Raw genomic sequence first — 24,950 nt, forward strand, 5'->3', positions numbered from 1 at the left:
CAAGGTACAAACATATCTACTCAAAATGAAAAACAACACAACAACACACTCACAAAACGGCAAAAACAACAAAACTCAAAAATCCCCCAACGAAACTTAACCAAAATTCCCATGCCCATAACACAACCCACAAGGTACAAACGTATCTACTCAAAATGAAAAACAACACAACAACACACTCACAAAACGGCAAAACAACTGAGCATGCGCATTGGCGCCCAGCCGCAAGTTCCCTGGCGCGCGCACATGCCCTTCCGGCCAACGTTCCCTCTGCGGAAACCATGCCCACTCCAAGCCCCGCCGCGCCGCTTCCCGCACACACACACACCCCTGCCGCACATACACACACAACCCCACACTCCATCACTTCCCCCGCTGCCGCACGCACACACACAACCCCACTCCCCCCGCCGCCGCACACACACACGCAACCCCACGCTCCATCACTCCCCCCGCCACCGCACGCACACACGCAACCCCACTCCCCCCGCCGCCGCACACACACACACACAACCCCACGCTCCATCACTCCCCCCTGCCGCCGCACACACACACGCAACCCCACGCTCCATCACTCCCCCGCCGCTGCACACACACACACACAACCCCACGCTCCATCACTCCCCCACCCCAATCTTACCTCCTTTTACTTCACGCCACCTCCAAACCCCACCCCGCCCCTTCCTGCCCTGTCAAAATCTAGGAAAGACAGGAAGGAAGGAAAGAAGGAAGAAAGAGAAAGGGAGGTAAAGAAAAAGGGGGAAGGAAGGAAAGTTAGAGAAAGAAGGAAGAAGAAAAGGAAAGAAAAGGAAAGATGGAAGGAAAGAAAAGAGAGACAGCAGAAAATAAAGAAAAAGGGGGAAGGAAGAAAAGAGATAGAGAAAGAAGAGGAGAAGGAAAGATGGGAGGGAAGGAAGGAAGGAAGGAGGGAAAGAAGGAGAGAAAGAGGGAAGATTGGCCACAGCAACACGTGGCGGGTAAAGGTTGTTATTTCTATTATTATTATTATTATTATGCTATTGTTCCTATGAGACCCTGGAGGAATGGGAGAGGTGTCAGGTCCCAGAGGCAATGCATTGCATTATTGTTATTGTTATGATGGTGGTAAAATAAAAGGAAATAAAAAGTGAAAGAAGGAAGCAAACAGGGAGGGAAGAAAGGCAAAGGAAGAAAGGGGAAGGGAATGAAGGAAAGAGAGAAGGATGACACCAAGTAGTGAAAGAAAGAAAGAGGTAGAGAAGGAAGAAAGGAGAGAAAGGGGGAGGAAAAGGGGGAAGGAATAGGTAGGTACCTCTCTTTCATAATAGTCCAGATATCTACCTCAACTTTGATAAGTTTTACTATAGGCCACAGCAACGCGTGGCAGGGCACAGCTAGTATATAATAATAATAATAATCATCATCATCATCATCATCATCTTCATAATTGATATCTCTGCCCAATGGTAATAAAGGGAATGAAAAGGAAGCAGGGATACATGTCTCTCCAAAAACGTAACATGGAGGTGTATAGTAGGACTAAATGACTAACAACAACAACAACAACAACAACAACAACAGCAACACTTACTTGGATCTGTGTGCATCATTCAAAAATATATCACACAGTTCTAAACACTTGGTAAGTGTTCAACTTTTGTGATATGAAATCCAGCATATTTCTCTCATTTGCTGTGTCATACTGTGTTTTTGTGTCAGTAAAATAATAATAATACTTCCTCCTTCCTTTTGGTCTCCAGCATTTTATGGTCTTTTTCTTTTATGGTGTCGCAAAATACCTCCCCCACTTTTTAGCAGTACCTAATTTCTCAGAGCTCTAAGCTGTTTTCAAACTGCTTAGGTAAACAGTGAGCTGGGCTGACAGTTAGGTGCTCACTCTGACCCATTCGAATTTGCAACCTTTTGGTTGGTACATCTTATTGCTGCTGGTGGTGATTTACCAGCTATGCTATAGCCATTCCCTTACCCAAAGTGAGACTAGGAACAGTGGCGCAGCCAGAAAAGCCAGTTATTCTGAGTTTCCCCTCCCTTAAAAAGTGATGTGGCTTGATTTGAAATCAAATGTTCAAGACAAATCAACATATGAAACAAGCCATTACAAAACTTTCAAAAACAGAATCCACACCCCTCTAAGCATGCATATTAGGTCATGACATATGCAGAGTACACTATGTTAACATTTTAGTTATTCACATAATTTCTTGAAATTGCTCTATCCCTCCCGTAATGTAAATTGGTTCATTAAAAAATCAACCTAGATTTTGTCCACAAATAATATTTATATTCAGCAGCAGATCAGCATAATATTTCAGCACTTGTAAAGAATTTGTTGTTGTGTGTCTTTAAGTTTTTTCTAACCTGTGGTGACTATACACACTCTTTTATTTCTGTAGCAGTTGATCCCCCTCTGGATCCCACTTTCTGCCCTTCACAGGTGACTAATCAAGTTCAGTGTCTGTCTATTCCATTACATTTTTCAACCAGCTGCAGCCCAAAGTTGTCATGTTTTTAGACTAGGAGAAGCCCAGAGAAAGGTTAAAAATACACACATAACCACAAGGTCTTCTGCCTTAAATTCTGTAAATGCCATCAGTTGTAGTTTGAGATCTAGTATGATTATCCACACAGGCCTTTTAAAACAGCACTACATACTTAAAACAAGAGAGGGGAAGCATGACTTTTGTTTCTTGCTTTCACGTTGCAAAATTGACAGAGCAATAGGAAGCACCTGGCTTTTTATAATGGTGTACTACCAAGGTGTGTATGCAAATCCTACCAGGGGCCCATTCATGTTACATAATTGAAGTGATATGATTACACTTTCATTATCATAGTTCTGTACAATGTAACCCTGGGATAAGTAGTTGCGGGAGAGGCTTTAGGCTTCTCGGCCAGGAGGCTTTTCTGATACTCCTAAAAAAATTATAAACCCCACTACACAGGATCCTAATAGGAAGTAGACATGGAAGTAGATCCCATAAGACTCAACTATATTGGTTAAGTAAAGGTGGGTTTTCCCCTTGACATTAAGCCTAGTCGTTTCCAACTCAAGACCATACTCAAAGTAAGATGCAAACCACAGGGCCACCTCACTGCGACTATTGAGACAGGCAAGGGTGTCAAGCAAGGCTGCATCCTGGCCCCTTTGCTGTTCAACTTCTATATAAACTCTATGGTGGACCAACTTCAAAACATGGACTTCCACGCCCCCAAAGCTGGTAGGAAGGCACATCTCCATCCTGCTTTACGCAGATGCTGCTGCTGTACTTTCAAGAACACCCATTGGGCTCAAAAGAGCTCTGAGAGCATTAATACAACACTGCAACACCGATCAGATCCAACTTAATTACAATAAAACCAAAATCATGGCAAGAGTTACTCTTGGAGCATGGATGGTCATCAAATCGAAAATCACATGCTTCAAATATCTAGGTGTCATCCTTCAATCTAACGGTAGCAGAAGAGCCCATTTATTTATTTATGAGGGTGGGGAGGCCAGGGTGTGGGTGGCCATACTCAACCTTTGGCTCAGAATATCCTGTGCACCCCTTGGTCTTGCCCCACTAACCATGGAGGATGACTTCTAATCCACATGGAAGCAGGCAGTAGCATCCAAAATTTCCTCATTGTGATTTTTTTCTACTCAGTATGGATTACAATCAAGCCAAAGCACTTTTTAAACAACGTATGACAGACACAGAGCGCCAACTAGATCCAACCCTCGTTATCAACAAAGACAGCATATATCTTGCCTCCCCTATGGCAAATTTAGAGGTTCCTATTCACCAAAGGGTTTTCACCCTGGCTCGATGCAAGGCTCTCTCATCAGCTGTACTCCGAGGCCGCTACCAGAAGATCCCTTTCCCAGAGAGGCTCTGCCCCTGTGACTCGGGTCATATAGAAACAACAGAACATGTGCTCCTCCAGTGCCCATTCTACAGAGATATCCATGCCAGGCTTATCTTATCTCTGATATGCAAGCACCCAGGCCGTTTAGGACAATTATATACCTCCCTGCTACTTGTAGATACCTACAATGTTGCAAAGTTTTGTGCAGTCAGGGAATGACTGGTCCCAAAAGTTAACTGAGTATCCAGTAATCATCTTCCTTGATTATATAATTTGTTGACAGACCTGTGCATTGTATGTTTTTACCTTGTTAACGCTTCCGCTCCCTCACTCCAATTGTACTTCAGTACATTTACATTTTAAATCTACGAAACGTACCAAGTTCGTATGAAACTGTGACTTTTATTTCCTGTGCTGGTCTATGACCAAAATAAATGATTTGATGTGGCCAGTATGACTGCATGGCGCGCCTTCCCACCAGAGCGGTACCTGGGGAGGGGGGGGGGTGCTCATCTCCATTTCTAAGCCAAAGAGCTGGCGTTGTCTGTAGCCACTTCCAAGGTCATGTGGCCAGCATGACTACATGGAACACTGTTACCTTCCTGCTGGAGCGATATCTATTGATCTACTCACATTTGCATGCTTTCAAACTGGCAGAAGCTGGGACTATCAGGGGAAGCTCACCTTCTCCCCGGATTCAAACTATTGACCTTTCAGTCAGCAAATTCAGCAGCTCAACAATTTAACTCACTGCACCACTGGGGGTTATTGGTTAAAGTGGGATCATAATGCTATAAATGTGTAGTGTGAATGGGCCCCAGGACAAAAGGCCAATGAGTGCGAAGCAGGAGGCAGATTACCATGTGAATTCCAAGTCCTGGTATTCTTGACAAGGATTAGAGAAAATGTTAGCCAATATCCTTACATGTGGCAAGGATATGCTTTTGCAGAAGAGGTAGGCAAGTTACATGGCAGCTTGGCCAGCTTGGCCAGCTAGCCAGCTGTGTTGTTTCTGTGTCTGTTGATAGCAGCGCATGCTCTATTGCTGAAATTATTACTAATGGAAATGTAATTGAACAGAATGGACACAACACACATTAACATTACATATAATGTAATACACTCAGGAGTGTGCGAATATGTGAGGAGAAGGGAAAATAACTGATAGTTTTGCAAACCATTTCCCAAGCCATTAAAATCAAGCTACTAAATCAAGATAATGTCTGACATTTCCGCCCATTCCATCAGGACCTTGTGAAGAGAGTAAAGAGTTACAAAAAAACCTCATACAAATCCAGATCACTCTGTAAAAACATTTCTTTTAAAGAGGAGTCTAACTTCCTGCTGTTGTCCGAATTACATCATGATTGCAAGCCAATTTGTAGGAATTACACCATGATTGCATGCCAATTTGCAATCATGAAAAGCCATTGTATACAATAGCTGTCTAATACATCCCTATTGCCAGTGTATAATAGTTTGTTCATACATCCTTCAACAAAAACAACGTAGTCACTGCACTCTGTATTGGCTGTCTAGTTTAATAATTCATTTGATTATTTTTATTCACATCCATGCAACTACTGTATGTCACATTGTCTATACATTGTCATCCTCCCTTCAGAGTCCTCTCCTAAACTACTCTGTTAATCTACTCTAAGTTTTTATTTCTTCCTTTATTTCTTTGCTTTATTTAAAATGTACACACTGCTGTGCCATTCATAAAGTATTTCACAATGGCTTGCAAAGTAAAAAGGACACTGCATTGAAGCAGTTAAAAATGGGGAAACCACACAGCAAAATAGCTACACCACATGGAACACATGCAATTTGTAGACTACCTGCAGAATGTGACCAAAAAGGAGACAAGTAAATACACCTCCTTTAAAGTTCACACAATTCAGACCGTAACTGTAAGGGTTCTGATGATAGTACAGGTTTCCTAATCTCTCTTGGAAATGTGTGGGGAGTTACTGGGAGCCGGAAGGGCTCTTTGCCCTTAGCAGACCTTTTAGGTCCACATCATCCCACTATAAATGGAAAGCTCTGCCACATTTTTGGCCCTCTCTGGACTTTAATAGGAAATGACCAAGAAGTCGACCTCCAGGTCAAGTTCTGCTTTTTGGGGAACTCCAGAATCCCCAGGAAGCAAAGTCAATGGTCAGGGATTCTGGGAAGTGAAGTCCAAAAACAGTTCTACACAGCTATTTAAATGCAGTCAGGATGTGGATGAAAGAGAACTAGTGTGGTTTCCTCTTTAATCACCTATATGCATGTGTGTAGTGTTGAGAACCCGTAAGTCACACACTCTAGTATAATCATGGCTACAACAATTTACATACTTTTTGGTCTGTTGTACAAGGAGGTATTCCAGGCTTTCAGGTGCAATTCCATCCCCTTGGCTACTACCCAGCTGTGAGAGTGTGCTCCAGACTCATATTTTGGCTGCCTTTGTGCACCTGTAGAAAAAGAAACCTTCTGTTTTTGGTGGGGGAACTAGAACATACCCAGACTCACCATTGCAAGCAATTTTTGGCTGAGGACAAAGATGTATTTGGGAGGCTCTCAGCGGCAGTTGTACAGCCGGAAAGAAACAGCCTTCATTTCCTCCAATGACAGCATGAAATATCCTCCTGGAGACTTATAATTTGTTGGTATGTTTCTTAGATCTCCTCCATTATTGAAATTCAGGCCATGAATAGGACTTCCTGAAGTAATTCAAATGTTTTACAGCAGACTCGTACATTAAGGATCCTTTGTTTAAAATATATCCACTTTCAGGTTAGCAGTAGAATGTCCTGTGAGGCCAAAGCATTTTCTCTTTGCTTACAGAACACTGTCCATTCTGGTGTTAAATTTCTATTTATTCTTTAGCATAAAAACTAACCTATTTGCCCTGGATAAACAATTGCCAACAGTAATAGAACTCCTAGGGACAGAAAAACACACACTTCTCTGGAACCTCAGGGAAATCTTGTAATTTACAGACATTAAGAGGCCAGTCTTTAGAATAAAAAGAGCAAAAATATCACCTGAATTTCAGGATTGCCTCAATTTGCTTTCCTTACATTGCTACAGAATGATGTCATGCAAGATACACTCTAATGTGACTTCTGATTTAAAAACCACTGGGAGTTTAGCTTGCTAGAAAGCAATACTCCCCTCTTCTCACCTTTTCTAGAACTATCTCATACTAGAAAATGGCCAAACAGTGCGTGATATCCTGGTTTTCTTGGCTGAGTAATGAAAAAGAGATTTGATTATGCTAATAAGCTGACCTACAACCTGCAGTATTTTTCACAGAAGGACTTATTCACTCTATTCTAGCTTTACTCTTGTCAGAACTTCAAATATGGCATTGGGTGATTCAAAAGCTGCCACAAGAGCCAAAACAATATGAAAATACGCAGAGGAGAACTAGCTTAGAAAGAAACCCCTTCAACAACTTTGAGTTCAGTTGGTTGAGGAATAGAAAGGTACACTGAGGTTGACTTGAAACTGTCAAGAATGATGGGGAAGCTAATCAGCAAAGGAAAAGCATCTATGTCAGTAGTTCTCAACCTTCCTACAGTTCCTCATGTTGTGGTGAGCCCCAACCATAAAATTATTTTTGTTGATACTTCATAACTGTAATTTTGCTACTGTCATAAACTGTAATGTAAATGATATGCAGGATGTGTTTTCATTTACTGGACCAAATTTAGCACAAATACCCACTGTGCTCAAATTTAAATACTGGTAGGGTGGGGGTTGATTTTGACATTTGGGAGTTGTAGTTGCTGGGTTTTATAGTTCACCTACATTCAAAGAGCATTCTGAACTCCACCAGCAATGGAATTGAACCAATCTTGGCATACAGAACTCCCACAACCAACAGAAAATACTGGAAGGGTTTGTTGGGCACTGACCTCGAGTTTTGGAGTTGTAGTTCACCTACCTACAGAGAGCACTATGGACTCAAACAATGATAGATATGGACCAAACTTGGCACAAATACTTAATATGCCCAAATATGAATACTGGTGGAATTTGGGGGAAACAGACCTTGACATTTGGGAGTTGCAGTTGCTGGGAACCCAGCCCACAATGGATCTGCACCAAACTTGGCAAACTACCTACATGACCAGCATTGAATACTGGTGGGGTGGGGGGGGGGGGAGGCTGTTTTTGAATTCTGGGAGTTGTAGATCACCAAAACCAAAAAGAAAGAGAAGAACAGGTGGAGAGATCTTCAGCCATCTCTGCCAAAAGGGTTCCTAAGACCATCGAAGGATGTGTTTTCTGATGGTCTTTAGCGACCCCTCTGAAACCCCCATTGTGACCTCCCTCCCAAGGGGACCCACCCCCAGGTTGAGAAACACTGATTTATGTGATTATGGGTTAGGGCATTCCTAAAGACCATAAGGTGAAGGAACAATTGGTTATAATGGCACCAAACAGATTTGAAGTGGGTGGGTCAAAAGCACAGAATGAGCATTAACATCTGGAGGATCACATAGTGAAAAGTGAGAGCCATGTTCTTCCTCTGTTGACTAAATTAAATACATTTAAAATTCCATCATGGTCAGAAAACAGTTAGGGTATGTTAAAAACTACTACTGAGCCTTCTTACCTGTAATCCAAACAAGGCATCTAATTTCCTCCCTTAATACACAGAATATATGGGTGTATCAATAGAGGACTGTGCGGCCCTACAAACATCCCCTTAACTCTATCCTTCCCTGTGATGGAAAAATTGGAAAGAGTAATAAAAACAGCCTAGAAAGGGTGACTTTCAATGCCATTCTGATATTTCCTTATTGGTCCACTTACCTTGCATTCAAAAGGTAAAGGTAAAGGTTTCCCCTTGACATTAAGTCTAGTCATGTTCAACTCTGAGGGGTGGTGGTCATCTCAATTTCTAAGCTAAAAAAATGGGGTTGTGCTTAGACGCCTCCAAGGTCAGGTGCCAGCATGACTGCTGGCACCTTCTTGCCGGAGTGGCACCTATTGATCTACTTACATTAGCATGTTTCGAACTGCTAGGTTGGCAGAAGCTGGGCCTAACAGTAGGAGCTCACCCCACTCCCCAGATTCAAACTGCTGACCTTTCGGTCAGCAAGTTCATCAGCTCAGCAGTTTAACCCACTGTGTCACCAGGGATTCCTTGCATTCAAAAGCAAGGCTTTGTTTCACATTTTATGGATTTTGACTTTCTCTTAATTGCCTTCTCACTTAGGTTAATAGTCACAGACATTGTAATACATTTTCATGCTTTATTTATAAGTAAGTGGGCCAACTTACATGGGCCAGGACTGTCAGCTAACAAGCCTTCCGCCTAGTGAAAGATTTTTATCATGTCTCAACTGAGAAGAAAATAATAGCACATCAACAGGTAGCATTTTTACTATTGAACCTGCATGAATTCTAGTGGGAAAATATTGCAGAAAAGACAATTAACAAGGCAAAAATGCCCTTTGGCAGAACTTGGAATTGCTGCAGCCACATGGCAAAGTGTCCAAAAATTTGTTTCTCCAAGCTCTGCCCTTAGGCATCTAGAGCTTTGGGGAAAATGTACCTTTATGTATTATCGTTCCCCTGAAACAATTTCAATTTTTTTCATTCATGACACTGGTTGAAAGTTTCCCTTTGCCAACTACTCTGAAGCAGATGCCTTAACAGACATACAGCTGAGTCCTCTGGATTCTTATTCAGAAGTAAGCATTGCAGAACTGAAGGGGCTGCTGCCTGAGGCTATTTACACTCCTGATAACCATTTTTCCTTAGATCAGTCATAATGCATACAGGAACACCTACACTAGCCAGTATTAATAGTTAATCTCACCATCTGTGATCATCATGGACAATTCAGCAGACAGGTGCGGCAAAACATTACTGCATTGGGCTTTCAGGATCTCAAGTGGAAGTTCTGAGAACCATCTTTCCTAGGTACCTATAAGGAATGCGACTTTGAAATAATAGCCATTTACGATGTACAGGCAGATGTCTGAAGGAGCCCCAGCTTTCGCCTGTGAGCCGCTGCTACCCATCATCAATTTACAATTATTCTCTGCTTCTTCAAGATTAATAGCTGCTTGGTATGCTCAGAGCTGTGTGTGCTATTTGGGTTTCTGATCGCTCTATACAGGCACAGAGTGTTGTACCTGGATCAGAATTCAGCATTCTGAGCATGCTGTTGTTCACATTTGCTTCCTTTTTACATAGACCAAGCAACCTGGAAAGGGGATAAAGCTAGTGGGATACATTCTCAGACTAGATAGCATTGAGTCAACTCTGGGGCAGCATTCAAACTACCGTACCCTAAAGTGTAAATTGCCACCAACCTGGAAGCTTAATTACAATTGTTCTTCATTCTTCTCCTCCCTCCCTCCAGTCCACTCCTCACCAAAGCCTGTAAATGCCAGGTAACCTGTATTTCTTCAAGTGGTGATCTGTGAATGGGGCTTACTGTATCTTTGCAAGGTATCATTTGCAACTTTCTAGAGCTGTCATGTAAGCATTTTAACAGTAGTACCCCTCCCCCCCCAGTCCATGTGGCCACCCTGATTCCCATTAAAACCTTGGACACTGTAGCAGCCACCAAGGAACTACAGGGAGCAGGACACCATGTGGGGAGGAAGGGTGGCTATTATCAATGACCACTTAAAGAACTATGGGGATAGGTAAGCAACACATCCTTCTTCATGGTTTCTATGATTCAAACAAATGGATGGCTAGGAAGTGACTCACTATATAGTGGGAGTGTCATACGACACAAGAAACAGCACAGTATAGTAGGTGATGAAGATCAAGGGCTGTGACCATGTAGCCCGTCTACAAATGCACTCTACTGACAGGCTGTTCAGAAAGGTAGATGACGAGGCAACTAGTCCGTTGGAGCGGAGGTGGACATGTATCTGATAATCTTGTTTTGCAACCTCGTAGGATAGGTGAATGGGAAAAGCAACCCATTTTGAGAGGTACTGAGATAAAACTGGCAGATCCCTTCTGTGAGACGAGTAGCAAGTCTCCGAGACTTGTAAAGGGTAGCAGTCCTGGGTTGCTGTGAGTTTTCCAGGATGTATGGCCATGTTCCAGAAGCATTCTCTCTTGACGTTTTGCCCACATCTATGGCAGGCATCCTCAGAGGTTGTGACGTCCGTTGGAAACTAGGCAAGTGGGGTTTATATATCTGTGGATTAATTCCCAGGGTAGGAGAAAGAACTCTTGTCTGCTTGAGGCAAGTGTGAATGGTGCAAATGGCCACCTTGATTAGCACTGAATAGTCTTGCTTCCTGTCTGAGGGAATCCTTTGTTGGGAGGTGTTAGCTGTCTCTGATTGATTCTTGTCTGGAATTGCCCTGTTTTTTTAGTGTTGCTCTTTATTTGCTGTCCTGATTTTAGTGTTTTTGAATACTGGTAGCCAGATTTTGTTTATTTTCAGGGTTTCCTCCTTTCTGTTGAAATTGTCCACATGCTTGTGAATTTCAATGGCTTCTCTGTGTAGTCTGACATGGTGGTTGTTGGAGTGGTCAAGCATTTCTGTGTTCTCTGTGACTTTTCAGCTTGAATTAGTCTGCAGTGCCAAGTCTGCATAGGGACCACCAAACGCAGCATTGCCCAAACACAAATCAAGGAACATGAAAGGCACTGCAAACTAATTCAACCAAAGAAGTCAGCCATAGCAGAGCACCTGATGAACCAACCTGGACACAGCATATTATATTATTCAGGGACATATCATACGATTTGTGCAGAAAGATAGTCTAAGAAATTGAACCTTTAAAAAGGGACTTTTCCAGTTCTGCTAATGAGTATCCTAAATCCCTGGGGGTTGCCCCTGTTGAATCTTCTCTCCCAGCCTCCCCTTAAACACAGAATCTTACAGGTGGAAGAGGCCACAAGGGCCATCTAGCCCAAATCTCTACCAATACACAGCTAAAGTATCCCTGAAAGACACACATCCAACCTCTGTATAAAGATCTCAAAGGATGGAGAGTCCATTATCCTCTATAGCAATCTATTCCACTGTCTGCAAGGTTTTAATTGGAGAAGTCCTTCCTAATGCTTAGGCAGAATCTCTTTTCTCGCAATTTGAATCCATTGATTCATGTTCTCTTTTTCCATTGTCATCTTGTAATAGTTTGTGAATTTTTTCTCCATTTCTTGCTGACCTGATCTTCTCATTGCCAGGTCCGCGCCAGCGCCATTGCACAGGATGCTGACCAGAACTATGACTACGCCAGCAACAGTGTGATCCTCCACCTGGATGTTGGTGATGAAGTCTTCATCAAGCTGGATGGAGGGAAGGTGCATGGAGGCAATACCAACAAGTACAGCACCTTCTCAGGGTTCATTATCTACCCAGATTGAGCCCCCTTCTACCTAGCTCCTTATTTCTGCCCCAATTCCCATTCTGCCTACCCAAAACACCCTTCCCTTCTAGGTCAGCTCTTATTCTCCTTGGCTTTACCGCCTCCCTGGATTGTTGGGGGGGTCCCTTCTGCAAGTTCCAGTCTCTAGAGGATGGAACTGAGGAAAAACTCTGGGGAGGTGGCAATTCAGATCCCCTCCCCACATTCTTGGGTTAATAGCAATGCTAGGAGGGTGGGTGGATTAAGGGTTTTATGGTGCATGGGGAAACAGGGAGGGGGTGGACACAGGGTAATCTAATATCGTCGTGGGTGGGACCCTGGTCAGTAGAAGCAATGGCCTCAAGCAGAGGCAGAATCTAGATTTGGGATACGCCTCCTTTGAAGGGAAGGGCAATGAATGCAGTATGGAGCCCAAGCACACTGCAAACTGGGTATGGAATTCCATTTCTATGTTATCCCCTTTCCTAAGTATCTCTAACAGGCCAGGATCTGAAGAGGGACAGTTCCATTAGTCCAACCAACCAACCAACCAACCAACCCTTCTGTCAACATTTTCATGAAATAAGTCATTTATTACATGTCATGCATTACATTTTCTTCCAGCAAGTTCGAGGTGGCTTATGTGACCTTTCCCTACAGCTTCATTTTATCCTCACAACAACCCTGCAAGGTAGTTTGTGACAGTGAGGACAGTGACTGGCCCAAGGACATACACTGCATTATGTGGCTGAGAGGGCTGGAGTTGATGTCTGTTGCTTGTTTGAACTTGTGTGTGCACCTCTCTCTCTCTCTCTCTCTCATCCAGTCAAACACTCAGTACACTAGCTCAAGGTGTCTCATACACACAGGTTTTTTTCCCCAGAGACCAGATAATCAGTTGTGAAAGGGGGGGGGGGGTCAGTAACTATACAGATGATAAATGTATCTTGAAGAAAAAGACATTGTCCTTTTGATTCAATGGGGAAAGTCAGGCCTTTCAGAGTGGGAGGTGGGAAAACAAGATCACAGGAGAGTCAGCTAGATTGGGCATTGATTTTTCCCACTTCCATCCTGTGCAGGAATTTGTGTGCCCTCCTCCCAACACAACTATAATTGTGTGGGGGGACACAAGCTAGATTCTGGAGAAAGGTTCCACCTTGGAACTTGGAAGGCTATGAAATTAAAACTCTGCTCATTCATACTGGGTTTTCCAAAGTCTGGAGCCTGATGCATTTAACAATGAGAGAGATACTCGTCCTTTCTCGTCAATCTCAGACTCCCCACCCGCCCTCTGTATTGAGCCAGTGCCAAATAATTCTTCGTGTACCAACTGAAGACTGAAAGACTGTTTCCCTCCTACTGTAAATTTCTCCACTGGTTAGATGTCCCTTGTCCACCCGCATGAAGATATATCTATAGGTAATATCCATATGTACCCTAAAATGGGACGAGTGATTGAGGGCAATGTGCCTCTGTATGTAAATATTTCACTGCAATCATTTCTTGCATTGAGACAATGAACACTGGTTGCACCGTTCAATGCTGTAGATTCCCATATGGCGAGTGGTGATCTTTCTACAGCAGAAAGATGGAACATACTCAGTCAGATGATAGTGGGAGCCATAGAGTTCCTATACCATTACTGCTGCTGCCCTGCAATTAGCAAAAGCTATTGACAGATGACATAATCTGGTGTGTCCTTGAAAGTCACCACAGCCATTGCAGCATGCACAAAGCTACACCATCAGTGGGATCTACACTTCTAATCCTTGCCTCACAGTATGCAGTATGCTCTCTGAATGGCATTTTCCCTAGGAAAAAACAACCAGTACCAAGTATATACTACTATAATCAGATTTTGTTATAGAACACCTACCAGTAAACCTCATCCACACTCCACTATTGCCACTGTGGGCACCAAGCCCATTACTATGCCTACTCTCCCCATGTCCCAAATCTCAGAATGACACTTAGAACATCACAAGCACCTCATTACATACAAGTACAACTTTGGATGTCATTTCAAACAACATCACAGCCATGCAGTCCTGTCAGGGGCAGTTGTACCATAAAGCAAAGTTTCAGGCACAGATTTTTATTTTTTTTCATGTCAGGAGTGACTTGAGAAACTGCAAGTCGCTTCTGGTGTGAGAGAATTGGCTAACTGCAAGGATGCTGCCCAGGGGATGCCCGGATGTTTGATGTTTGACCATCCTTCTGTGAGGCTTCTCTCACATCCCTGCATAGGGAGCTTGAGCTTTAAAAGGGAGCTCAACCCACTCTCCCCAGATTTTGAACGTCAGAAGTCCTGGCAGCACAAGGGTTTAACCAATTGCACCACCATGGGTTCCAGATGAAGGATAAGAACTGGTGTCTGACTCAATTAAATGATGGATCTAAGAGACGGGGACACCATTCAGACATTTTTCAGGCAGCAAACCTTCTTGGTTCAGCATTATGACCCAGACAAAATCTATTAAAATTAATGCCACTACATCTTTTTATCCCAAATCATAAGAAATACTAGGTGCTCATTCATGTGTACACCCAGTTGCACACAAAATTTCCCTTTTCCTTATATCAGGTTCTTCCATTGGCAGCACATGGGGAAGGAAAGTGACAATGTTAAACTACCTTTAAGTTAACTTGGCAAAAGCCTCCCTCTCCATTTCATTTCCACACATTTCTTGACATGCCTTGCTCCTTTTCCAAGGACGTGTCCACTTGCACTTGTAACCAAGCACCTCCCCTGAGAGGTGAACCTCTGCATTTTCACTAGGTATGCCATGTGTGCAGCATATACATGCAAGTGTTTGTGTATGTCAGAACTGTCATGTCAAACTGTTGCTGCTGCTAAGCTGTAATTCTTGCAAGATAATGATACCCAGAGCATTGCTAAGCATGTGTGCCAGGAGGGATGATCTAGAGTGAGAGAGGGAAGAAACTGAATTCCACCCAGCCAAAGCCAGATTAGAATCCGCCATACAGGAAGATGGATTCACGATTTCCATTTCACATTCCAAAATGAAAACACATTTTGGCCCAGAAAGGACATGAAGGTATATATGTGTTGGGTAGAGCTCAAAAATACCCATACTCATACAACCACAGCATGCCATTTATGTAGAAGTTTGCCTTTCTATATTTGAAATTGAGGGTCTGGGTTGAAAGCATGGCAAGGAACAACAGAAGACAAGCTATGAAATGTAGATCATATATTAACTAAATTGCCCATGAAAACATCCATAGGGTGGAACACATGCCCAGACATATTTATGTATGGCTGCGTGATTAATCTTTAGAGCATCTAAATCTACAAATACAGTTGTATAACTGAGTCAGTGCAGACATATTAGTGCACAAACATGCTGTGTGCAATGTTTTCCCCAAACATTTATTTCCATGCCCTGTATATCTTCTGCTTGAATATTCCAACCCCCATAATGTTCCCACCTGCCCCTTCCATTCCTCATCCTTTCAGGGATAGGGAAAGAATCCTCTGCTGCTGGTGGCTGCTATATGGAGGACCACACTGCAGCCTTGCTATTTTGCACAGTTCCCCACCCACCCAGTGCGCAATGCATGCCTCTCCTTTCATTAGCAATTTTGAAGTCCATTGAGGATCTGGACAGTGCCTAGTACATACTACAGGTGGAAATCGGCCAGAGAGGCCCCCGGGCATGGCTGTAAACTCAGCATCAGGATGGCTTTCTTGCCAAGAACACGAATGCTGCTGGGACTACTCAATTCTGTGTCTTTAAATTAAGAAAATATGTGTTTTATTGGTTAATAAAGATACTCTGGTTTTTGACTCGTATCTTGTCTTTTGCTGGTGTCAGTTCAATGAACACGGCATTCTCTGAATGCAAATATTGGTATTTACCCAGCAGTAACACATTCATTTGCATGCATACGCACCATATATGAAATCCCGGAAACACTTGCATGCATATAGAAACACAGCCACAGGAGCAAAGTCCCATACAGATGAACGACACACATTTTCTGAACACATATTTGCACATTCCTGCTTTCCCATGCTCAAGAGTCATTTTTTATAAGAGACCTCATCCTCCTGTCTATTTACACTGACACAGAAATTTTGAGCAGACATTGGTCCAGCCAAGATCAGAGGGAAAGAAAACCATAGCATTTTATATGAGTCAGAGAAGGCAGCTTTTTGATGCTCTCAGCTGTCTTTCTTCTTCAAATCAGTTTTTTTGGCTGTTTTGTAAGAAAGTGATAGTGATATAAAAGTAGTATTATTCAGCCTTTCAAACATTGGCCTTTCAAATGCACATGTATTTCTTATTATCTTCCATTCTACAACACAATTCAAGTGTTACAACTTCTCTCATGCTTGCTCTGCTTCGAAACTGGAGGGACCATTTTTCGTGTTTTCTCCTGTTAAGTGAAAAGCAAAAATAAAAATCTCTGCAAAGACACTGCTAATGAAAGGGGGACCAAAAAAGAGAAAGCTTTGTTGTGCATCAAGGTAACATCCCAGTCCTCTCCGTAGGGAGTTGTTTGTGTTTCTTTTAAAATAGAGAAGTCCAAACTGTAATGGCCCCACGAGGGTCTTCTTCCAGGGGCAAACCAAGAATGGGCAACTTGGAAGACCCCAGAGAGATTGAAAAGCGGAGTTGGCAGATCAAGACAACCTGGCAAAATGGCACTACCTAGAAGAATCCTCCACCTTGTGCGACTGTGGAGCAGAACAAACAACTCTGCATCTGTATGCTTGCCCACAATGCCCTGCCTCATGCACAGAGGAAGAATTGTTTAAAGCTACAAACAATACAGTTGCTGTTGCTCATTTTTTGTCTAAACAATCTAGCATCTTGTAATCCCTTTATTTTTTCAGTTTTAGATTAACTATTTTATCAGTTTTAGATTAACTATTTTATGCAATGCTTTTGACATAAAATAAAATAAAGCTCAAGTGGTATATTCCACTCTGTCTCCTCAATTCTGCTGCAAATATAGAACTAACTTTGTTTTGTGTATTTGGAGTGTCCAATAAAAGAGGAGGGAATAAGGGACAACCATCAGCATCACACTCCGAATGGGCAACCACACAGACAGCTTGAAAACCAACAAACATACTACAGTGTAGAGACTGCACCAACAAATATGGGATGCAGTCCCTTAAAACAGTGGGGCTGCAGTGGTGCAGTGGGTTAAACTGTTGAGCTGCTGAACTTGCTGTTTGAATCTGCGGGACAAGGTGAGCTCCCGCTGTTAGCCCCAGCTTCTGCCAACCTAGCAGTTGAAAAACATGCAAATGTGAGTAGATCAATAGATATAACTTTGATGGGAAAGTAACAGTGCTCCATGCAGTCATGCTGGCCACATGACCTTGGAGGCATCTATGGAGAACTTTGGGTCTTTGGCTTAGAAATTGAGATGAGCACTACCCCCCCTCCCCCCGGAGTCAGACATAATTAGACTTAATGTCAAGGGGAAACTTTTACCTTTACTATGCCTTCAAGTTGGCCTTCAACTTATGGCAATCTTGTGAATATTTCAGTTATTTTAGGCAAGAATTAAGAGGAGATTTGCCCTCCTTTAAAATCTAACCTAATAATTAAGTTCAAATACTCATCTTTGATTATTATCTATTTCTTAAATTTATATCCTATCTTAACTTCAAAGTTGGTGCATATGCAACTCTTCTTTTTCAAATCTATCCTCACAACAACCCTGTGGGGTAGCATCAGGCTCAGAGAAGGTAACAGGCTTAAAGTCCTCCAGTGGGTTTCATGCTTCAGTGAGGACAAACCAGATTGGATTTTGCAAGTCCCATACAAAGATACTTAACCACTACAGACTACTCAGTGAATTGCACACATTTATCAATGTCCCAGAGTATGGAGGTTGCAATCGAAAAGCAGAGAAGCCCAGACAGTCCCTCTCGTTTCACCACATTGCCCTATTCCACACTAATAAATACTCCAGGGACTTTAAGCTGACAACTCTTCTAATAGCAGAGTGCCTTCTTTGAGTTTCTCTTGGGATTTCTATTGTCACCTGTAATGACACTTCTTTCTCAGACCCCCTTTCCAGGGTTCATCAATGATGAGAAAGGTAAGGCAATACAGTAGCTCTGCGTGGATTCATCTTATCAGAGTAAATTGCAAAGACATCACACAGGGACCTCCTATTGATGTGTGTATGCTCATACATTTGATCCTATATATTTCTCAAATCCACTGGACCACCCATGCTCAACAAATCCATTTCTCTTACGTTCCAAATAGTGAACATTCCCAGGCTCAGCACCACAACGATGCAATATTGCCATGATATAGCCCTCAAGCTGAAATATCAGCCTGGCAATAAGCTTCTTTGGACATGAAGACATATATAACATGGTAACATGTGAATAAGCAAACATATATAGCTCGTCCGTGCTACAGAGAGATATGCTTGCTCTTGGTATTATTTCCCTGTGTTCAGACAGATGTGTGCAGAAGGGTCCATGTGCCTAATGAACGCTTTCCTAGACCCATCTGTGTGAAGCCCACCCCTCCCTACAACACTCCCAATCTGATGCAACCAATGGCTCCTTGGTGCTATGCGCTGGCCCCTGTCATGGTACTGACAGTGATGAGAGACGCTTTTGCCGTAATGAGCTCCCCAGCCCATCTGAGGTGGGAAGCTGGGGATTTAAACTTCCTGACTGATCAGACTGGGGAAGCAGCTACGAGAAGGAACCAAGGGCCAGGGAATTGTGTGGTGGCCTGTTGGGAGGCATAATTCAACAAAACTCATCAATACAGGGAAGGCAGGAAAGCAGAGAGAGAAGGAAGGCTGAGCAGAGAATTCCCTCTGGTTCTGACCTCGTCCCCCTTGCATATTCCCTCCCACTTTTGCTGCCTCACAACTGGAATTAGCATTAGGCAAAACGTAGGCTGGTGGGTGGGGAGGAGGAAGGGAAGCCAGTATTACAACAAGTTGTAATGAGAAGTTACAGAAGCAAGGCACAGGCTTTCAAAGAACGCTTGCAGCAGAAGTACAAAGAGGACAGGTACCAGCGGACTGTAAAAGCAACAAGGCCTCTAAGGCATAGCATGGGAGTACTACAGGGAGCATATGTGCACATCACAGAGAATTCTCATGCACACATATGGCAGCGTACATGCATGTTCAATACCCGGTGGACAGTAATCTCTCCACCACCAAAGGGATTGTCTTATGATCCATGAAATATCATTCAGCCATTAATTTAAATTAAACATTTTTGCAGACTTTCAGTGCTCAGGAACTCCAAACAAAAGACTGAGGGTAAGGGGACACTGCCATGTCTATGCCTTCTTTTAGCTCCTCTTCGCTTTTCATTCAAACTCAAACAAGTCAATACTTGCCATAGATGCAGGCGAAACATCAGGAGAGAATGCCTCTAGAACATGGCCATATAGCCCGAAAAAACCTACAACAACCCAGGTCAATACTGATGGTTTTCTCCCTCCAAAGTGAATGGAACATTTTCTATAGGATTCTTCCCTGCAATCAAGGAGAAGAGAAGAAATATAATGCCAATGCCTTTAAGTCATGGGCATTTGTCTTGAGGTGACACAGTTTTCTTGTCAGACTTTATTCAGAGGACACTTGGCAGAGCCTTAAACTGAGTATGACTTCCTCAAGGCCATCGAACAGCTCTCCATGGCTGAATGTAGAATTCTGGTTTCCTAGAGTCCTAGTCCCACACTCAAACCACTACACCACACTGGCTACCAACGAAGCTTACCCAAACTGCTAACTAAACACTGGCTGTGTACATCAGGCATGGGCAAACTGACCTTCCAGGTGTTTTGGTCTTCAACTCCCACAATTTCTAACAGCTGGCAAGCTGACTGGAATTTCTGGGAGTTGAAATCCAAAGCACCTGGAGGGCCAAAGTTTGCCCATGCCTGGTGTACACTGTACCAGTCTATTTACTTTCACCAGTAGGTCTCCATTGGGCTTTCTGCTGCCCAATCCATATTCCTAAAACTGATGAGAGCCTATTTGGGTAAGCCTCTTGCTTTTGCTGCTGAAGTAGGATTGCAACAAAAAAGAGCGTGTAGCATCCAAACACTGTCATATATGTCTTAGTGCAGTGGTTCTCAACCTGGGGTCCCCAGATGTTTTTGGCCTACAACTCCCAGAAATCCTAACAGCTGGTAAACTGGCTGGGATTTCTGGAAGTTGTAGGCCAAAAACATCTGGGGACCCCAGGTTGAGAACCACTGGCTTAGTGGGTTAATTGTGCAGGCCTGAACTAGGTACATGCCGACACAAATGCTCTTTTTTGCAGCTTCTAAGCATGCCTGTTTGTCCCCACCATTTTATTCCCCAAGGAATCTGTGCCACAGTGATGGCAGCTATGAACAGGACTGAGACATCCCTGGGGCCCAACATAAGGGCCTGTCCCCAAGAATCATTGCCTAAGGTAGAAAAATGTTTTGGAATCACAGCAAAGGTCTAGCTGGTTCAGTTTTATTCCAATAGCTGCCAACAAGATTCTGCTGCACATTCCTAAAGGGGCAAGAGTGTGGTGGCGACCATCCCCTGATTTCTCTCCAGCATATCTAATGCTTCAAAGTACATTGCTTCAACATATGGAAGTTCCAAAGTGATTTAATGAATGGCGTGAGAAAAGGGTCAAAGTCCTTCTCAAAGACTTTGATTCCCCTAAAAATACTACCGTGGGACTTGAGTCGCCCAAAGGCTGAGAAAAGCGGTATATAAATGAAGTAAATAAATAATAAATAAATAACAATTTCTCCACTGGAAAAAGGAATAGTTCTCTCCCTTCCTTAAATGTTCAAGGGCCAAATCTACATTTCTGTAAAGCAGGCTCCTCTAGGAATAAGATCAATATGAAGGATGCACCAACTTGTATGACCTTTGGTGCTCCTCACAACTTCAGAAGTGTGCTTACTCAAACTGCATTACCAGCTTTCCAAAGTGTGGACAGCAAATGGTAGTACCAACCCCACACCTAATAGAAAGAATACATAAATTGAACCCAGCGATTTATGGTTTCCCAAAGATGGGGAACCTGATGAACTGGAAACATCCTCAGTCCCCAGTGTCTCCTCAAAGCCTCCCCAGGACCAGCAGCAACCCACCTGACATGGCCCCCAAAGCCACACACACAAGGGCACGTGCCCCCATATCTGCATAATCCTGTCAGATTGGCTTTTCAACATTTGTTTGTCACATTCCAGTGCCACACACCCAAGGGGTGGCATAGCCCCCAGAACTCCCTCTCTCAATTGGAAGCCTCGGGCTCTCCTGCCCAGCTGGGCGGAGATCCCCAGCTTCATCACTAGTGCCTCAGCCAATCAGGGGAAGCACCAGCTTAGACCCGTCTCCCAGCCAATCAGAGGCCAAGGAGGACACCAGCTGGCTTGTCGGAGCTGGCCAATCAGGGAAGGAGGGAATTTTTGAAATGGGACAATGCCAGTGAATGGAAACTTATGTGTATAAAGATGTCTGGTTGTGAATACATTTTTACACTTGTATCCTTCAAGCATCCGTTCTGTACAAGTGTGCCTTTTGGGCAAATGAAATAAAATCTCTGTCGTTCGCCTTCATCCTGGTGAGGTCTTCAGTTCCTAATTCCTGAGATTCGCCATCCATGGTAAGCGAGCTTACCATGTGTCCCTCAGGACTTGGAAACTACAAATTTCAGCATCAGTACAACATCATGACCAACAATATCTGATCCAAAACAACTACTGGCTCACTGGAAATATTTTGATTCTATAAAGCTACTTGAACTTATCAAACCATTTTCACCTCCAGCCCAATACTCTCTGGCAGAACTCTGCTGAGCTTCATTTCGGTTTTTCAGCTGGGAATGAAAGAAATTGAAACCTTGGAAACATCCAATATTGAACCCAAGGCTTTCTCTATTAAAAGTCTCTAAACATTGCTAACCCACAACACCTACCTATGACTTGTCAACCTAATAATTCTCAGACAGTGAGGCTTTTATGACAGATTAACTTGCTATATACTGTGCGTGCTTACGATGGCAAACAGTTATACCAATCTAATAAAATTTGTTACCTTTTCCTTTTAATGACAGTTCCCAAGGTCAGAGAATATACAACCTATTTCTTAAATTGGATAAGATGTGTTAGCTCCAAGTTGGCTTGTCCGAGGAGTACGTTGGTAATATAAACAGTCACTTCAAGAGTAGAATGCTTTTCTTTTTCTGTTAACCCAATCTTCCTGCGCTTGCAAAAAGGAGACTATTAAATAGCTACTGCAGAGTATAAAAGCACCGTCCCAAGTTGCACCTGTTGAGAATCAGAGCTGTTAGGCTCAAAAATAACCCTCACTTGGGGGGATTCCACCATAAATACAGCAGAATGCTAGAAGCAAACTTCGTAACCAGCAGAAACTTATGTGCAGTGAGTCAGGATTAGCTTCCATTGAACAGGATGGTACAGGATTGAAGACAGAACTTCAGGTTCAAGATATTTATTCAAGAAAAGAATAAATAAAGCTCCAAGAAAAGGTCTTGGAGTTAATGAGCTTGCTCAAACTCATATTCTAAGGAAGGTCAAAGGGTAAAAAATCAAAAATATCCATGCAGTTACATTTTGCCTGGAGAATGGCAAAATGTGTTTTCTCTGGGAGACAAAGGCACAGCGAGACCCAACAATGGAGAATGACCACAGGGCCCAAAGCCCAGGGCAATAAAAATACCTTTAAAGAGGAAGTAACCTCATATCTCACAAATATTCCATTGCTATATCTTCAAAGGGAGGAGGATACTGTGGCAAGCAAGAAGAGTAAAGACAAAGCCCCTTCTGGGATAAACATGCATAGGAATGCGGGGCGGGGTGTGTGTGTGTGTGTGAGGAATTCCTCACTCTAATCCTATCTCTAGCCTAGCTACTCATTGAGGTCTGGAGACCTGATGACACAAGAGACTTGTGCAGTCCAGGAATGAAATCCAACAGCACCGAATAATTGTCAGAATAGAAATCAACTTAATAATATTTTAAGGTTGCAATTCAACATACACATATTTGGGAGGAAGCCTTATTGATCCCAACAGGGTTTCCATCTGAGCAGATAGTGAGACTGCACCATAACATTTCCTTATTTAAAGCGAGAAGACAAAGGTGAAATATGTGCAGCTGAGCTACAGGGTGCAATATTAGATTAATTAAAACTGGTAAGTGCTTTTTTCCAGGAGATATATAAAGTCATTGAATTACTAAGTCCCCACTCTACATTCAATATTTATTTTACACATGTTATTTCTCAGCAGTACTTTAGCAAATGCCTGCAAATTATTTCCTTCTACATGAATTACCCTCCGTAACAAGCCTCGGATTTCAACTGTCACTGAACACTCAAGTCCTGTATTCCTGTCATTTATCTTTCACTGTTTAAAACAAAAAATGTAGCAAATGGAACACTTCCAGACATTATTCTTCTCCATTCATCTAAACCTCAAGCAAACAGTATCTTTCATTTTTTCCCATTTTAAACTTTAAAAAACACTATCAAAGTTACAGCAATTAAAAGAACAAGAGAAAGAAAAATGACTGCAAGGCACGGTTATACAGCATTTTTAAAAGCAGCATCATTAAGGTGAAAGCACACATTAATTCACTATCAGCATATTAAAATGTAACCATTCTGGCTACAGCAGCAATACTAATGTCTTTTATGTATATAAGCAAGCAGGCCAAGTGAATTAAATCAATTCTCGGTTAAATTTTAAAACCTAGCTCTAAAAGATAACCAGACAATAAAAACAAAATACAACTGAGAAAAGCTTAGTTGTATTATTTCAAATCATCTTTCATTTGCATGATACGTCTGACTGCAATCCTGTGGACTTTGAGGAAAAAAGTCCTACCTAAAGCAGAAATTATTACCTCTGAGAAAATACATTTACGATTGTATTGTCTGTGCATTTATTCAAATAATGTCATTTTGGAGAGAACCTTAGCTATTGTAGTCTATAAAGCCCTTATCAACCAGCTCCACATTCCTCAGTCCAGTGATGCTTGCAACTACATTTCATAATCTTACAACTTGGGCCCCTTCCAGATTATCTGATTTGAAGTGGATTATATGAGTCTACACTGCCATATAATCTGGGATAAGGAAATAATCTGAAATTAGATCCTGGGGTATAGGGCAGTGTAGAAGGGGCTATTTATAACATGTCATTAAGCATTTAGGAAGACTTCATTGGAAATCTAGGCAATGTTGATGAAAACAGGCCCTTTTGATGTTTCTGGACTGTTATTTTACTGGAAACTGCCCTGAGTCCCCTCGGGGAGATAGGGTGGGTTATAAATATAATAATAATAATAATAATAATAATAATAATAATAATAATAATAATAATAATAATGGCTCTACTCAACACTAATGCACTTCAACCACATCTACAGCAGGGGTGAGGATTGTGTGGCTTTCCAGATCTGGTTTAACCGCAACTCCCAGCAGTCCTATAGCTTAGTACAAAAATTGTGGAAAATGTTGGAAGTTGCAGTTCAACATTTGGAAGGGCACATGGTTCCTATTCCAGCTCTTAAGGCAGTATTGCTCCAAGTGGTGGTCCCTAGACAGTTGCCAGTTCACAGAGAGTTTGCGGGAAAGAAATAGTTGTAGCCAGTGGACACAGGTAAGGTACTGGTCTCATTTTTCTGAATCTCAGTAAAATGGAATCTCAACTTACGAGCATCTCTATTTACGAGCGTTTTGAGTTACGAGCCATCACTCGGCCTTGGTTTTGCTTTG

The 24,950-nt window shown here is 42.6% G+C and overlaps 1 protein-coding gene across 1 annotated transcript in view; it reads left to right on the forward strand.

The window, feature by feature from the left end:
* The window catches only part of C1QL4 (complement C1q like 4), a 38,728-nt gene extending 22,729 nt beyond the window's left edge, over positions 1–15,999 (forward strand). The window contains exon 2 of the mRNA XM_060763924.2: positions 12,022–15,999. Coding sequence (XP_060619907.1) covers positions 12,022–12,201 — 180 coding nt within the window. The 3' untranslated portion in view covers positions 12,202–15,999. The remainder of the gene's footprint in view (positions 1–12,021) is intronic.
* Positions 16,000–24,950: the final 8,951 nt, after the last annotated feature.

Source organism: Anolis sagrei, chromosome 2 (assembly GCF_037176765.1).
Source record: "Anolis sagrei isolate rAnoSag1 chromosome 2, rAnoSag1.mat, whole genome shotgun sequence".
NCBI lineage: Eukaryota > Metazoa > Chordata > Lepidosauria > Squamata > Dactyloidae > Anolis > Anolis sagrei.